The sequence below is a fragment of the Varroa jacobsoni genome, unplaced genomic scaffold (genome assembly GCF_002532875.2).
Source record: "Varroa jacobsoni isolate VJ856 unplaced genomic scaffold, vjacob_1.0 scaffold_858, whole genome shotgun sequence".
Lineage (NCBI taxonomy): Eukaryota > Metazoa > Arthropoda > Arachnida > Mesostigmata > Varroidae > Varroa > Varroa jacobsoni.
This window is the reverse complement of record NW_019213760.1, coordinates 232,805-250,681: the sequence shown is the minus strand read 5'-3', so window position 1 is coordinate 250,681 and position 17,877 is coordinate 232,805. Positions and strand designations below refer to the sequence as shown.

Sequence of the window (17,877 nt, the reverse complement as noted above, 5' to 3'; positions counted from 1 at the left end):
TCAACAGCCATTCATACAAGCTTTCGCAATGAAAATTACTGTATCCCTTGCGCAGTGTGACTTAATGATGCAAATTTATAAAATAAATTAGCAATCGTGAAATATCGGAATCATGTGCTGGCTGCTGACAAAAACAGTCAGATAAGACACACTAATCGCTGAATGGGCGCTCAGGGAAGCGTTATTTTACTTAGCATTTTACGGCGTCCATTTGTACATAGGAGACATCTTGGGCCTTTGTAGCCTGTGGCTGCTAACGCAATTAGGCCTTCTTGTCTTGTCATTTCGGTAGGCGCCACCAGAGCTTCGCAGAAACAGCCACAAACGTATAGGCACACGTGGCCGCAGTCGCAGCTATATTACATTCCTCCCTATTTGTTCACTTCGCAACGGTACGACAAGTGGCCTTGGGCATACTGCAATAAGCAGAACAAAATAAAGCCAGCGGTCCGAGCCCGCTCAAAAGGGTACAAAAAGACTAAGGATTTATAGCCAGCCGTAACTGGCCAGAGGAAACTCTTGCCAACTGGCGTACAGGCCATAGCAAGTAGCGAAGTGACGACGAGAAAGTTTTGCATCTTTAAAGCATCTTTGCTCGCGCCTTTATCTCTTATGACCTTCCAGATATACACGAGTATCTAAAGGCATATTATATATGTTGTCATGTATGTAGTAAAGTTGTAAGGTACTGGATATCATCGCGACTCTGAACGCCAAGAAAACCAATGGAGTTCAAGCTTCTTTTTTTTTTTATCTGATATGTGAATGTAAGCGTACACCTGTGTAGAACTCAGGCCATATAAATCAAACCCACTGAGTAGGAGTTTCGCGTTGCCAGTCAGGTTTGTTGCGTAATACAGAAAATTTGGTTTGATTTGAAATCTAACACAACTCCACAGTACATTGCTGACTACTTATTCTAAGGCTTATCAACGCGAAATCTGTTTATGAATTTTCCGGCATAATGCCCTCGCGAAATTCTCTTTTTTACTCCATACTTTTTGTGCGGACAAGAATCACTACTTCTGCAGTTTGCCACTAAAGATTAGCCCAGCTAGGAGGGGTCTAACCTAGGTGGGCCTTCCTAGACTTATCGGAGGTTTTGTTCCACAAGATTTATTAAACAGCGTGGTAAGCATACAAGTAGCTATTATTCGACTTGTTTTGGGATTCGCCTTACTCCGCATGAATAATATAGGCTCATTCATGTAAGCCTTTATCAAGCAGAAAGCTCGCGTGGAAAAAGGCGTGTAATAATGCAGCAAGTTGCCCATTGATTGAGAAGTGTTTTAGTTCAATGCCAGGAACAGCTAGGCCCTTTAAAAATAATTTCAGGGATTTTCTTTTATATCATTATAGGGATATTAATGCATTAGGATCAAGATGGAAAGACACGAAAGCAGTAAATGGCAGCCTTCAATAGGGGTGAGCGGTGAAATCATTTTTAAAAAGATTTCAACGCACATATATATATATAGTGAAATTTTTAAACAATTCATATTGCATTACCATCTCGAATCATATGTAAATGTTTAAAGTTTAGTAATAAATTACCGTAAGGCTTTGTTCGAATAAAATAAAGAGTACACGTGTTGTATTAACGAGCCCGCTGGCATGGGTCTCTGGTCAAGTTCTCGCCACTTTGTTTTCATATCAAACGGAAGTTGAAGCAACTATAATTACAGGGTATATATATGGGCCACGATTTTAACTCTGTTTTGCGATCAGTTACTCCGTGTAAGGTTTAGCAGTTGGGAAAGATTGGCACCTTGCGGATCCTGAAAGAAACTTGCCTTCTAGATAAAGATTTTGAAGTGCACCAACACGACGTCTTCAAAATTTAAGGACGAGCAAGCACACGTATGCATCACGGTATCTATCCGAGGCAAAAACGCGAAGAAATTATAGATATTGCATAACTTAGCAGGGGGCGTCTTACTTCAGAGGTCGTATGCTTGTTGCCTGCCAAGAAGATGATTTCAAGCTTAAACATTGATTACGTTAATTTGCTAACTTTGGAATGGCTGACTCATTTCCTTTGCGTGCCTCTATACGCTATAGGAACCAATGTACAACTTTTGTGGCATTCTATTCCACCGACGGCTATCGCGACATGGCATAGAGCAAAATTTCTGATTACACTACAGTGATATCGACTGTGCGTAAAAATGATATTGAAGATCTGGAGCAGAACGTGTGGAAGATATCGAAGCAGGATGTACGATATCGCTATTAAACCAAGGAAATCGCGTTGACGCGGCGAAAGAAGCTGCCGTGTTCCTATAAAAAGATTTAGACAACGCGTTAAAATATAAATTGTTATAATAAAACAATGGTACTTCGACGAAAGCAAAAGGTGCTTTTAAAAAACACTTGGCCAAAGAGGCTAATAACAATCGAAGGGGCGTAGTAGGATGCGTCGAATTTAACTGTTCAAACGAAGAGCGGAAAAGAACTGCACAGAGATTGATAAGCGAACGCTGTTAGACGCTTGATTTTGTTGTGGATAAATTGCCGCAGAACAAAGTTAACAATCGCTATTGAAAAGGGAAGATATAGTTCTGCTACTATCTAACTTTCTTATGGTACTGGACATAGAAATAAAAGTTGATCAAACTTTTCTATCTTAAAAACTGTCAAGTATTTTTCACCAGTACTGCACACAAGCTCAGCAGTTAATTGCTATACTGATATACTTGGATGTACAGGTTACAGATAATAGTAGAAAGAACCAACGGTCAGCTATGAGCATTAGTAAGACTTGTGAGTCTTCAGCGTTAGGCAGTAAAATTGCTTGCGTATTGTCAGATGTTCACTGTATTTGTTGTATGCTTCAAATAACGCCTCTTATAGGACTTGGACTCAATGCTCGTCGGTGGAAAGTTGTTGCCGATCAGAGCATACGTCTTCCTCGAAATCTTCCCATTCTGCATTGTATTCAATCAGCAACTAACCATCACCAATCTGGGCAAATCTCTCATGATTGTCATGCCGACGGCGCTTAATAAGCGAATACCGCAGGTGTTTGGCCTGGCTCGACCTCTTATCGAATGTAATTGGAGTGGCGTAAGTATTTTACTACGTTTATCTTGTTGACAGATTTAAAAGATCCCCAAAAATACCCCCTAAACCCTCTCTCCCCATCTTGGGTTATTCCTTCTCTTTGCTGCCGTGGACATGCTATTGACGCTTCTATTACAATTCAATTCAGATAATCACCTATACGCTATATGGCAGAAAAAGGTCGTTATATGCAGTGGCGTATGCCGGCAGAGCAGTCGCTTTACCCTGACACTGATTTCGTACATGATCATCCAAAGCTAGACATGGTAACATGAAGTGAATCAACGATTTGAGTTATGGTATATCACTTCTGCAATACATGATAATGATTTGTATTGTCTGGCTAAAAATCAAAATGCTTCGAGTTCTGCGATATCCCCGCTAGGCATTCCATGACTCCTGTCAGAAATATACTACCTGTTTCCCTGCTCGATTTCGAGCCTAGACCATCACCTATACGACTACCACCCAGACATCCTATCCTCTACGCAATCATCAGTAGAGTGTCTATGCTCTTAAACGATATGACCGAGATACAGAAAAAACAGGAATCGTTCATAACAGCCCGAAACGGGGCCGATAAATGACAGGTAGCTTATGTTTCCCTTCCTTATTGCAGATCATAACACATATGAACAACGTGTTTGAGATGACTACTCTCGAAGCAGTAAAAGCTCACTCCAACGTCGATCCGGAGCATGAAGGTTCTAGCCCGTACCTCGATGAACAAGATGACTCAGCCTATGAAGATTCGCTCCTCCATCTTAAAGGCCAAATGTTGTTTATGGAAGAGTGGCAGGCGATGGTGTATCTAGCGGCGCCTGTGTAAGTCTGTAAGAGTTACACACGTTGATATCCATTAGAATAGTTCTACATCTGCCTTTAATGTTATAGAAGTTTAAATTTCTTGAAGAAGTGCATTATGTTTTTTGTGCAGTGTTATACCGCGGAGTTGTTTTTACTCTTGGAAAGAGGGGAATGATATGAAATATAGGTCTTTCTTTAGGTAGACCACACGCACACATTTGTACAAAACTGCATGATACAATTACTCGTAAACAAAAGAAGATCTTGAAATTTAACGAACGTGACGGAGTACAACTATGTGTAATCACCATAGAGCCTCTTCTGTGTCGCGGAAATAGCCCTGGAAATACTGGGACTTCTAGATCAAGTATGATCGTTTTTACGAATCATTGTTATTATTAACGTTTTTTTTGGCTCTGCATATTCCAGAAGTGATTCTGCCTGAATGGACCGAATGGCAGCTTTCTGACGAACTATAACTTTTGAAAAAACTGCACAAAGGAAATTGCTGACGCGTGCAAAGAAATAATCGAGCGGACATGTTTTTTAGGAGCAAAAATCTCACTTAGGGGTACCGGATTTCAGCTTTGGGTATTCGCAACGATGTTGCGGAACTTCAGCTTATCCAATAAACTCACATGTTTGCCTTCACCTAGTTCCACAATACCACTTGTCCTAATACCATTGACTGTCTAGGAGAAGCACTATAAAAGTTCCAGCATTCTATTGAGCGAGTTAATTTTTCTACGCTATAATTGCTAATCAAAGGGCATCTTTATTTTAGTACTTTGCTCTCGTCAAACCGAAAGTGTATTCCAAATTATAACGAACGTTAATGGCGATAAGGCGTTAATAATATGAATATAGATAATTAAGGCTTGAATAGGAATTTACTTGATGTAAATTTGATTGAATGCATCTTTTATGCCAACTAGAATATACGCGCCCGCTAGTGAAAGACTCCTGGACGAAAAATCAGTAATAGGTAGGAATACTCTGAAAAAAGCATATGGGGTCCGGCATCGATATATGTTTACGGTAGGAAAAATCTACAACACAGACAAAATAATGGCGCGTTTACTTCTTATTGATATCATTCTAAGAAGCCATCCCTGCTCTCTTAAAATTTTTAAAGGACTTCTATATATATACAAGGTACTTTAATGGCTGCAAGCGAAGCAGTCCATGTTCAAGGAACAGCCAGAACTTAGCCTCACTGCCCCCATTATGGTGAATAGTTTAGTAGCTAAATCATAAGTTATTAGCGAAACGATAAAGCCACACTTCTCACCTGCCACTACCGATCATTCATGCTTAGCGTCACGGTCTGGCCGCAATATTGCCAAAACAAGCCCCGTGATAGCTTAGCGGGTAACCTATTTGCCTGCTAACTTTAGGAGTGGTTGTGTGTCCATGTTTGAACCTGAGAATGGTTACACTTCGTGTCCTGCTGAGATACAGCAGCCTGGTGGTGTACCTAAAGGCGACAGCAGGAGTAGAAATTCGAAACAGAGAAACGTCGATTTCCCGCCCAATTGAATTAACAGCGACATTTTTGTCGAGAAGGCGCGGAATACTATTATATTGGGATCATTGTCTTAGTTGATTTCATATTTACCTAAAAAATGTGTCAGTGTTGTTCGATCTAGTCACGCGATTTAGCCAGTGAACACTGCCTAAAGCTAGCCCGATCAATCGGGATGGTTAATCCACTATACGTACGTAATTAAATGCAGAGTTCCTTACTGCTGATTATGTTTTACACGTATTTATCTCCAACCAGAAAAAAACACTTGCCTCTGTGGCCTTAATGAAACGCGTCTACAAAACAACTAAACATTTTTACTGTAAAATAGATGATCAAATATTGTGCATTATATGGTTGTTTTTCAGAAACTTTTTTCTTTTTGCAGTTTTGCTCGTCCTTTCACATATGGTATGATTTCGCTAATTATTGGCAATTTATTTTAATTACGCGTACATTTTCTTATCGTTTCATCATTAGAAGCGGTCGGTTAATGGCTGGACTGATCAGCGAGACTAAGGCCAAATCAGGATCCAAGATTGTCTGCGTTAAATTTGAAATAAAATTGCGTAAAATTAAAAAGGGGGCCCAATAGCTTTATGGCTGTGAAACTTGGACGCAAATGATCTTAAAAGAGCCTCAGTATCGTACAACAGAAACGACAGTGAGGATGTTTGTTACGTTTTTAGGACATAAAGCGACTATTACTAATAACAATCGGTTAACTATAGCGAAGCATTTTTCTATGGGTTACCGCATCAGAAACCATTCAGGCCAGTAATGAATGATACGAAATCTAGAAACAATAAATAATTAGGGTTAGCTTACTAGAATAATTAGGCCAATTCTGATCATAAACAGAGATAGTCGACTTTGGTCCACGTAGCAAAAATCGTTTCGTGCCTTGCGTGCTCTCGTTGCATGCAGACGTTGTGTTCAACGATTGATTTTCCAAGATTTTAATATTTGATTGATTGATTGATAAAGATAAGCATTTGAGGTGAGCACGCGATCAATTTCCACTAACGAGAGAGACTAGGACGCCGACATCTATCTGGATCGTTGAGCTGTGTGCATTTTGTCCTGACTTATCGATACGGTAAAGCAGTTTCGAAATAGGGAATAGCTAAGACACGAACGCCCTCAAAAATTCATTTGTTTTAGCTAGCTGATGAGAATTTTCCTTTACATGTGCATTCCCTGCTGTTTCAGAGTGCGGGACGTAATCACAATGGTGAGAACAGGCCTGTATGTAAACGACCTATCGATGCATGACTTTTCCAGAGATATGGTACTTGCTGGACAGCAACAAAGTTCCGAGCTGAAAATGGCTTTCGAGCAGGTTAGAAATAGCCTCAATTTATAGGTAGATGGACATGATTGTACCATAAAGCACGAATAAAAAGACATAAGTTCATAATAAACGTTGGGGCCTTACTTAATTATTGCATATAGTAAGGACTGCGTCAGTCGTACACCAACAGTCTACTTGAACAACCCCCGATAGTGCCCGAAAGAGCCGCCGTTCACGTCCACCATACGCTCGTAAACATAGATCTTTTCCTCCCATGGTAGTAGATTACGACACTGAAACTGGTGAAAATTTACGTTGAATTATAGCTACCAATTTACTCAAACTTATTGCTTCCTGCTGGACAAAGTCAGTACAGATACGATTTCTTTAAGAAGTAACGTATGACCTAACTAGCTTTCGAGTTATCTGAAAATTGGACTGCCTCACCCCCCTCGGCTATTGAACTGCGACTTCTTAGGATGAATAACACTGACATGCAGAGCTTAAGGTAAGATGTTCGCAGGCCAGTAAACATCGTAGGTTTCTGAGGGCTAAGGACACAACGACAAAACCGTTCATCGATCGTCAATTGGCGTTGTCGATCTCAATCACAACGCCAATTGACGTTCCTTATACATGATGCACCTCATATCATGCGATAACTTCAAACTGTACATGCCCATTTAAATGTACACTTATGCCATTTATTAACTATTTGAGGTTTAACTAAATCAGCTCTGTGAAGTGTTATTGTTCGTTCAAAGATCTGTACGTATCACTTGTAGAATATACTGGTCTGAGAACAATTGCAGAAAATTTATCCGAACAAAACTTCATTCTAATTGGATCAATGTTATTTGGGCCAACCATTTGGTTGGCATTGACACGACAGACGAGTTCAGACTCAATGAAGCAGCCGGAGGAAACTTTGTTATTTATTCAGCTGAAAAATTAGGATTTTCAGTGTCCATTGTGTACATTCACCAATGGCTTATGCTTTTCGATTCGATCTCCCTTCGGATTTTGGACAACATCGCAGAGGTTCTCGAAGGCTACAGCTAATTACACGTAGCCGATCAGGGCTTTGAGGGCAGTGGAGAAAAATATCAAGTAAGATATTGGGCTTTGCTAATATTAGCCTGTTCTTCTTGCCTGCTGAGGGCGGACCCTTATCGTCTTGCACATGCCTGTTAGCCTAGCTGCTGGGTTAGGCTCTTCAAGGCCATTTTGGCTGTTGGCCTTCTGCTAGTATCATCTTTTATTAAGTCACGGGCTCCTGCAGCGTCACGATACGGTACGGCTCGGTAACGTTTTGTACAGAAACCCACGACGGAAAAGGTTTGAGTACACCATCGAGATCGGCTTTCATATGACATGGCAACGATAAGATGGGATGGCGCTCTCACAGTCATCTGCCCTTCATTAGACCGTGTACAGTTAATGAATGGCTGTGAAAGGCAGCCGATGTTATTTCTTGATCGATTGTACAAATCCCGCTGCAGTATGTTCGTTGGGTCTCTCCGAAGCGCTTATGAGGTACTGGGTGTATTTGGTCAACGTCACTCTGTTCCCAAGGGAAATCACAGTGCATCGGCGACCGCACCGCGATCAGTCTATAGTCGGCTGTAGTCAATTCGAAAAATTAGCATGCTTTAGCAAGTGTCTTTGTCAACGCATACGATGTAGCTACCATATAACTCTTTAGCTAAAGGAGCTCCCTGGAATCGGCGCGTTGATTTTTGGCTGGGGCCTTCTCCTGCAATCATTTCTAAATAAGTCTGTATTTCCTACCTGAATGCGTTCGATTGACATGCGCGTTATTGAGCACTATTGTTTTTGCTGCTATGATCATTAAGATAGTCGATATATTGCTTACGGGTAGCCATAAACAAAGGAACAATAAACGCTCAGAGATTTTACCGGGCCACAGTTACCCCGCCCTAAATTGACCGTTTACCTTGACCTAGATGAGGTTCTAATAACACTTGAACCCAATTTAGCGATTCATCACAATTCTTCCGAAACGGCTTTGCAGATGAGAACGATTCTGTCCGGGTCGTAACGACAAATGAAGGCAAATATACCTCGGAGTCAATAGTAACTAACAGGCGCGCGTTATGCATATCACACGTTTTCAGGAGTTGCAAAAAAGTAAACAGTTGGAGGATTCTATGAAAAAACTCGACCAGGAAATGAAACGCACTGATGAACTTCTCTATCAGATGATTCCGAAAACCGTCGCTGACAAGCTGCGTAAAGGAGAAAGTAGCGTTGATATCTGTCAGGTAATACCAAGCCTAACTGGTCGTTTGATATGGATCGAACGGGTCTATGCCAAGTACGAATGTTTAATTATCTGATTTAGTGACGATATTGGGATCTAATTTTTATCGTACGTCGACTCCACGTATCCTCAGCTCGGTATCGCTCTATGCCCTTCACAGCAGACTTACTGTTCGTGGAACAAATCAAGTCTATGTGTAAAGCACTCTGTATTTTCTGAATTGATCTGACCTGCGCCTAACCTTAGCAAGCTAACTCCGAATTCGATAACGTCTGTCGGAAGAGATATCGGTTGCTCTCTTTACATTTTTGTTGGCTTTGCTAATGCTCTGTAGTACGTTGTCCTGTGAAGTACCTTTGTCTGAGCCTGAGATGGACTCAGTTACTAATGCTAAAAAGAATAACGTGCCAGTCGCTTTTCTCATATACCATGGAAGTAATAATCGAGCTTCTTAATGAAGCTTGACAGCACGCTGTCCTAGGTGCGACTTATCATTACAATACCCTATGCTGGAACGCAAAAGAAACAATTCTACCTGTCTGTATTTATATATTTTTATCGCTGCCATATTGTTTTGGTTCAATAAGCGTTTCCACGTCTTCATACCTGCGGGCGTCTGATGCTTATTTATTGGTGGGTAGGGGGAGCATCTTTGCCGGTTAGCTCTGTACGTTAATGGTAAATCACCCAAACACAAGCGCTCAAGCTGATTCCACTAAGAAAAATAAGCTCGGTGTACGGTAGTGACACAGGATATTACCATAGTACATAATACCGATACTTCTTAGCCGTACATATAAACTTCATCGCTGCGAGACGGGTCGGACTCAGCCTTCCTAGTGGAGACAACATAGGCGCTTGCGTTCGGTGATTTGCTGTTAATTTACGAAAAAGTCTGACGGCGTCTTATTGACGAAAAAGGACCGTACACGTGTGTATACATAGACGCTCGCAGATGCTCAGCTGCGAACGCACGCCTACCCCAAGCTCCGCAGTATACGAGTTCTCTGTGGGAAACTGTGATTTGTTTAGGACCAGTCAGCTCACCGGTAGGCTAATTGAGCTAAACTGAGAATCAGATCATTATGCTGTCCTGACACCTTCTGGTGTTCTGGTCGCGTTTCGCGGCACATTGTACGATGCGTGTAGTTTATGCTCACTGTAGCTACGTTGGATAACGGTGAGTAGATTGCGTGTGAAAGGAGGCTCCACAACGTCTAAATCGTTCCTCCTTCCTGGCAGTTGTGCTTTTCTCGATAGCTAGTGGTCCCTAGTAGACAGCAAGGTCGCGACTACGCTACCTCAATATTGTACCTTTCCAGTTTACATTACCATTTCCCCAGCCAAAGTAGCCAAGCGGGGGTTAGTGCGCAACCGGGGAACGACTACGTCCTACACCCAACAACCTCGACTCTGTTTAGCTACTCAAACAAGTTTCTGGGCTAGCCATACAATTGTATACCAGTTGCGAACGGAACAACTAATACGTAGGGCACTTTCTCGCACTCTGGGTCTCGTGTACCGCGAACAGCTCTTCATTAAGTCGGTCTTCTTAGAAGATAGATGGATGACCGATGTGTTGACTGCTGATGCATACAATGCTTAAAATATGAGCCAATGTTATTGTACCTCGTTAGGCCACTAATAATAACAACTCCTTAATAGAATCAACTAGGCTTCAGCTATAACTAGCTACAACCCGAATTGATGCTTCTATCCAGTGCATTGTCATTTTATACAATGTAAAACAGGGTTCGGCTAGCAAAACGCAAACAGAGCAGATGAGCACCCCAGTCTCTAGAGAAGTAAGCACACGAATCGATGTCAGTAGTATTGAATTTATCATCTACGGTCGACCAGCATATATCTATATAAGCATCCGCACGACCCGTTTTACTGGGTCAAGCATTCAACGCAGTGCTGGGTAGCTAAAAACTGAAACATACTACAATCATACGCGTAGAAAATGCATACTACTGTAATATTACATATTTTGATCTCTTTCAAGAAGAATTGCCACGTATGACATTATCATAGCGACATGAAAAATTCAATTGAAGTTTTCTACTGTAACTAGCACTCCAACGTAAGTTATTCGATTTGCGAAGTTATGAAGCTATTCCATTCCTAGCTGAGCTATTTGAAGATCGTATTCATAGCGCTTAGCCAGTTGTTTCAACTTCGTTGAAACTTTGAAACTTTTTTTATACGTTTAGGAAACCGACCGACATATTAAGCGCCAATACGGTTAAAGTTATCATATCTAATCGCTTCGTTTGTTATTCGAGTGAGTAATGCAGGTAGTTTTCGTACGGGACTGAAGGGCATTTCACGTTTGAAGAACGTGCTTGGTTCACACTAATAGAGATCGAATAAACGTATGCGTGGCACGGAAAATGACCCTTGACGTAACCCTTGGGCCGGACGCCCTACATAGTGTGCGTGCAGTAAGGCGTACGGCTCGATCAATAAACTTAGTGATTTTTGTTCAAATGTAACTATATTTGAGATTTTGGAGTAAGCTCGCCGCGGTATTGCCACTCACCCAAAACATCACTTCATCCTTTGACCATGGTAACAATAAATAGGATAATAATATTGTTTTCTTATGAATGGCGTAAGCATCACTGAGATATATTTAGCGTCATAGGATGTAATGCGTCGGCAAGGGAAACGAATCAGTATTGACAAGATGGTCGTCGTTGATGGAACGATAGCGATCAGCCATTCCCATATCGAACAAAAGACGGTACTCTCGAACAAACAAATCTAGCCTATATCTGCGGTTGCGCAAGAATTCGTGTTATTAGTTTCGACAAACGTCCACTGTTTTTTTGCCCGCAAATTTATTTCAGACTTGCGGGCAAGCAAGAACGACTATTAGAGCATTATTGATAGCAGATTACATCAGATGAATTGAAACATTTCCGCTTAAGATCAATGTACGTTTGCATCGAGTACGGTTTGTTTCGTATTTTTCCCGCTAACTTTAAGCCCTGTTGCAGTTCTTCGATAAAGTTACAATTCTGTTCTCGGACGTCGTGACGTTCACGGAAATTTGTTCTCGGATCACTCCGATTGAAGTTGTCCAGCTGCTCAACTCAATGTACTCCCTATTTGATCAACTGACGGACAAGCACGGCGTCTACAAGGTAGGAACGAGCGTAGTATAAACATGTAATAACTCACATTATTGATTGATATACAGGCATGCCTAGGACGAATTGCTTAGGCGAGAAACCTATCGATTACTGATTGAAAACTGTTCAAAGATCGATTTAACCGAACAACGACGTTCTTACTCATAGGCTTAAAACAGAAACTAGAGCTATAGAAGCGTATAGACTATTAATGATTTATTAACTAGCTCGCAAATGTTTATGACAGAGTGTAGCGACATATTTATTTTATTGCGTCCTACTTTGGCATCTCTATCAGGGAGTGGGGAGATGTGGACTTGATAGGCTAAACAACTGAAGCATTTGTTCGAGTGTGCTCATCACGCTAACCTCAAGTTATCTAAAAACCAACTGAAAAGCTGCACTTACAAAAAGCTACCCCAAGATTGGGATATAATAGATTTTATAGATCATATAATTTATTGAAGACACGGACCGTACGCTACATCGTATAGCTGGATCAGAGCATAGCCAGTTTCGTTACGTAACTAGGAGACGGATGCAAATAACCGTGGTCTTGTTCGCTCTGAGATGCGCGAAAAGATTGAAGCGAAACGAGTGTACTAAAAAGTCGTCTGCTTTCCAAGGTTAAAGGTTCGCGACTTAAAACTCTAAAGTTCCTTAGTTCAGTTGAAAAGGTGTCGCCCACAGCTCTAAAGGGATAGTTGACAACATAACTTTTCTCAACCAACTTACAGATTAATACTAAACTAAATGTTCTTACAGATCGGAATTTGTTTACATTTATCTAAGTTCACTGAGCGGACCCCAAGCGCAGTCGAGGTAAATCCATGTCATTTGTTTCCTGTGACCTAGGTTTCGTCGCATGATTCGTCTTGTCAATCCAGCGGCCATTATAATAAATGCGCTTTTACGAAAGACCCTCGAGTTGTTAGGGTCTCTAAGCGTTAGTTTACAAGAGGTACCAGTGAGGAAGCATTAGTCCGAAGCGGTACAGTTGGGTGGGGCTGTATCAGTTCAATACACCGATTCAACAGTTTTGTTAACATTGATAAGAGGTTTGCTTAATAAATTTACGGGCATCTAAGGCGGCTGAGAGCCACAGCTGCCGCACGTACACCCTCTTTTCGTGCTTAGCTCCAATCGCATGACGCGGGTTTCACATGTAACGCTAGAATTATTTCGAAAATTCTTTTTACCACTGAATCCTTTTAGGATAGGTTAAGTTTATTAGTGTTTCATTCACCTATCAGAAACCATAAACGATGTTCTCTTTCTTTTGGACTAGACAGAACGCTTTCATTTTGCAGATTATGTCGTTCCATCGACGCACCTCATCCTGGGGTCGTACTGGTTCGGCTGGAGCTTGGCTCACAGCAAAACACCATAACATATTACCTTCCTATATTTCTGTGCATGTGTATGGATACATTTGCGGATGTGCTTTTGTTAATACATTTATTTTATATTCAATCCATTCGCTTAAGGTGGAGACAATTGGAGACGCCTATATGATTGTGGCAGGGGCCCCGGAGAAGACGACGCATCACGCCGAAAAAATCTGCGAAATGGCCCTTGATATGGTACAATGTATCCAGGGGCTCAAGGATCCGTCTACTGGCAAAGGGATTCAAATTCGTGTAGGAGCGCATTCGGGCGCAGTTTGCGCGGGCGTTGTGGGCCAAAAGATGCCGCGCTACTGTCTCTTTGGAGACAGCGTAAATACGGCTTCGAGGATGGAGTCCACAAGTGAAGTACGACCTTTACAAATACCCTGTCAAAAATGAACCGTTTAAAAGAAATTCGCTTGAAAAAGCTACCGAGTCCAATTCACACTTACTTCGAAGTGTGGAGTTAGCAAATTAATATTTTTTCTCACTTCTGGTTGTACAGTTGGCGTCGTTAGGTCATAAAAACCGGTAGAAGCGATACGCTGGTTCTATAAACGAACCTCATGCTAAACATATATTTGCCACCTGTTATTGAGCTATAAAGCTAGGCTTGAAGCCCAAGTGTCTATAAAGTGATACGTAACAACGTCAAATTATTGTTCTTATGCAAAAAATGTCAAAAATGTTAATATGGAATCTAGAATTTAAGAACGCTTAAATGGCCTCTGTGTAAGTTAACTGGCTGATGCAGTAAAATCAGAGCAGACGAAACATGCAATTGTTTATCATGCCAATTCCTTTTTCAGCCTCTAAAAATACACATCAGCGTAACAACCAAGAATTTACTCGATCCAAATGCGTGGGCCATCACCGAAAGAGGCACCGTGGTAGTCAAGGTGTGTATGGGGATACGTTATTAAATAGGAGACAACCAATTTTACTCTGAGCTCATCTGGTGCTTAGATTAACATACCGGTGCCTGAGTATGTCCTGTAGTTGCCTAAATCTGATCGAAATAGAGCACTACATTTAGCTCCACTCTTCAAAGAATACTCATCCTAAGTATCCTCATACTAAGTATGGTGACAAGAAACATGTGGCAGCATTCGCCGGTCGTACTCACGCGTTAAGCTTTTCCCTTAAACACAAAAACAATGGACACAATAGCTTACTAGTAACAGATTAACATACTGCAGCGTAGACAGCAGGGGTCCTAATGGAAAGCAAACTGCGTTACTAACAAAACAGATTCTGAGAGAATCAACGGATTACTAAGTGCCTGGGACTCTGAAGGCTCAAACCTATAGCTACTAAGTTGAACCACGATGGTGCACGCAAACAGAGTAGACATTCAGTGGCTTGAAAGTTAATTACATAACTTTGTTTCCAGGGTAAGGGTGAAATGAAGACGTACTGGCTTGAAGGTCGCAAAGATCGAAGGTACGCCCCGCTACCGAATGCGGTCGCCTACATGGTGCGAGTGCCGAGCGTACGTTGCTGCTTACCAAAGTTTACGGCAACAACAAAAAGCCTCACTTGTACACCTTCTTCAATGCCGTACCATTCTTTGCGGAGGCAGATTAGGCTATTGATGAATAATGTACCATGTGAATTAAGGGCAGCTCAAGAAATATATTCATATATATAATGCACAGTAGATCTCTTAAAAATTTAACTTCAGCAGAAATAAGCATAGTGTAAGCACAATTGTCGTTGACTTTCGAAGACGACGTTCGAATTATCAAGAAAAATTCGTACATTTCTATTTTTATTATTTACGGCGCCATCTTCCAGACCTCGGGCACTGGAAATCAAGATGTCAGAACGGTCAGTGCGGCCAACTGCGCATGTTGTGCACGAGCCACCTATAAATGATACAGCACCCGCTGAAACCTTAATGGATACCGTCGCCACTGCGACAGGCACCACAGTTGATAAGCGAGAAGATCTGCCTTTGCCGATACAGCACATACCCGAGATGTCATTGGTTTTTTCCAAACGGGGACTACCTTTTCAACGGGTTAATCGTGAAGATGTGGCGATTTCAGGTACTGAAGAGTTCGGAGTCCGGCCGGAGTTGAGTTATCGCTCCGCATCTGAAAAGGAAAAAACCGGTACACCCAAAGAAAATGCGCAGTCAGCGCAATCATCGGCCTCGACAGGGGGAACGCTGAAAAAGGACTATGCCCGACAAGGTAAACGGAACGGTCATTGATCAATAAACTCGCAGATACACGCTAAAGGCAATGATATAATAAATTTAGTTTAGATCTGTTGCGTCAGTATATGCTGGTTGGCAAACAACGGAGATGTTTGTTTAAGGAAGTTGAGGGCTAATGTATTATATAGACTAGATCTCACTAATAAGGCATTTGTTCGGTTCTGTAAGGCTCTCACCCACAAAACACTGGGCCCTGTCTGTTAGAGCCTTGGCTCAGAACTGATGCAAATTTAGGGGCATATTTGGCTTTCTTTTAAAAATTTTTGCTTCACTTAGATATTTTGCTCTGATCGCAGATCTTCCCACATCAGCATATGATCCGAATGCCGTCCGAACGAAATGGTCAAACCTTCCGGATTCGCTAGTATACGCCGGAACTGTTCGGTGCGAACATTGTCTTCACTGTCATGCCCGGGCAGTGTATGATCGCAATGGACTGGACGATCAGGCTGACGCCAGAGTATTGCAGCCCCTCAGACTGGGTCAAAAGCGAGCAAAAACGTGCGTGTTATTTTAAAAGAGCTAGAAAACAGGAACCTGCTGAATAACATCCATTGTTCCTTTCGCTATTTTTGCAACGTTTCGTACGCTGTAAAAATGGCGCAAGGTGATCTATAACGAATTTCTCAAAATACGCTAGACAATTAGAAATATACATACCAACATTATTTTGGAAGAGACGCCCCAAAAAACGGCTAGTTTAGCGATAGGGGTCTGTCTAAAGAAAGGCTTATGATATATATTATAAAGATGACAGTATGTGATAATGGCTCGTTGGATCGTCCTTCAAGTGGACATTGGCAAAGTGTATAACACTACTACATCTGTAGAGGCGTGTGAGAACCACTCATTATATTTAATGTATCGCATTATTTAAATCACTGATCTAATTCCTATGCTGGTTAAGTACGGCTGTATATATAGATGACGATACGGCATAAATCGTATGGACATGTCCGGTAATATGGGTTTACAGAGGATTTTTTTTGAAAAGCAAAAATATCTTTACGAGATTACAGATTTTGCAAAAAAAAAAAACTGTAGTTTGCGACACTACCTTTTCTACAGGGCTTAATCGTCACTTGTATATTTGCATTATTTAATTCGTTATATACGAGAATATACAAAACGAGTAATAGAAAATGATTGTATGTACCAAAACGTATCACCATCACCTTGGAGATAAAATAATGATAAAAAAAAAACAAAAACCATAAGATTCGTTAATCCTACGTGCGATTCTGGTATATGTCACAGAGGCATCAGGAACTTTTTTTTTGTTCTTAAAATAGCATATATAGGAATTAGAAAACGAATAAGGTCAGCATGCACGAAACAAATCATCAGAGCAAATATACATTTCGGTGTAAGGATCTATTTGGGGTTTGTGGAGAGAGAAGAACTTATACTTAATAACTTATTTTCTGCACAGTGTCTTTCGAACAAGTGTTGCAAACCACATTGACAATAGATTGAACAGATTTACGTATACATATATGCGCTAATTAATAGTAGGTAGTACTATAACTACGGAGGAACGCTCTAGGGACTACCGTTGTTAGTTTTAATTGTTGGACCTACACGTCCGTGATGAGCATCATCGAAGGACATAGCATTGTAGGCCCTACACAAACCAAACATACATAACCTCACACTTGATCAATGGTGTGGAGTGCCGGGTCATATTATTTTCAATAAAAGATCAAACAAGTGATAATGATCTAGCTACAGAAGATAATAATAAATTTCGTTTATGTTTTTCTGTGAGCTTTAAATAATATACCTCAACATCAGCCTACTTCTTTGTGACATAATGGAGAGAAATTACGGCTACCGTAGAATTGCATTTGTTTACTGGTTAGGCATCTTAAATGTAATAAATTTGGGATTAGTATGTATTAAAGTAAATGTATTAAATCGATGTATTTGATACAACCGTAACCGTAGTACGATAAATAGAAAGATACAAGGTGCACCATGTAGACCTTATTGTCCAAGCAGTATACGTCCAGCGGCTATGTTGGTCTATGTCGAGTACGTATTACTGATATCTATGTTGAAACTGGAAGCATTGTAAAACAGGATCAACCTTCGGAGCCTACTTCATGAGAGGCTCTACCAAAGATTTAATAACTCCTCCTCAGTGACTGTT

At 41.1% G+C, this 17,877-nt stretch overlaps 1 protein-coding gene across 3 annotated transcripts in view; it reads left to right on the top strand.

Moving 5' to 3' along the window:
* Positions 1–17,747, top strand: part of Gyc88E (Guanylyl cyclase at 88E) — a 39,581-nt gene extending 21,834 nt beyond the window's left edge. For 2 of the 3 annotated variants that reach the window (XM_022840304.2, XM_086970077.1), the window contains exons 6-15: positions 2,854–3,066; positions 3,683–3,888; positions 6,608–6,737; positions 8,828–8,974; positions 11,979–12,125; positions 13,601–13,867; positions 14,311–14,400; positions 14,895–14,944; positions 15,299–15,699; positions 16,022–17,747. In XM_022840304.2, the coding sequence (XP_022696039.1) occupies positions 2,854–3,066; positions 3,683–3,888; positions 6,608–6,737; positions 8,828–8,974; positions 11,979–12,125; positions 13,601–13,867; positions 14,311–14,400; positions 14,895–14,944; positions 15,299–15,699; positions 16,022–16,242 (1,872 nt within the window). In that variant the 3' untranslated portion in view covers positions 16,243–17,747. Of the gene's footprint in view, positions 1–2,853; positions 3,067–3,682; positions 3,889–6,607; positions 6,738–8,827; positions 8,975–11,978; positions 12,126–13,600; positions 13,868–14,310; positions 14,401–14,894; positions 14,994–15,298; positions 15,700–16,021 lie in introns of those variants that run through there. The other variant, XM_086970078.1, reaches the window with a different exon arrangement.
* The last annotated feature ends 130 nt before the right edge of the window (positions 17,748–17,877 follow it).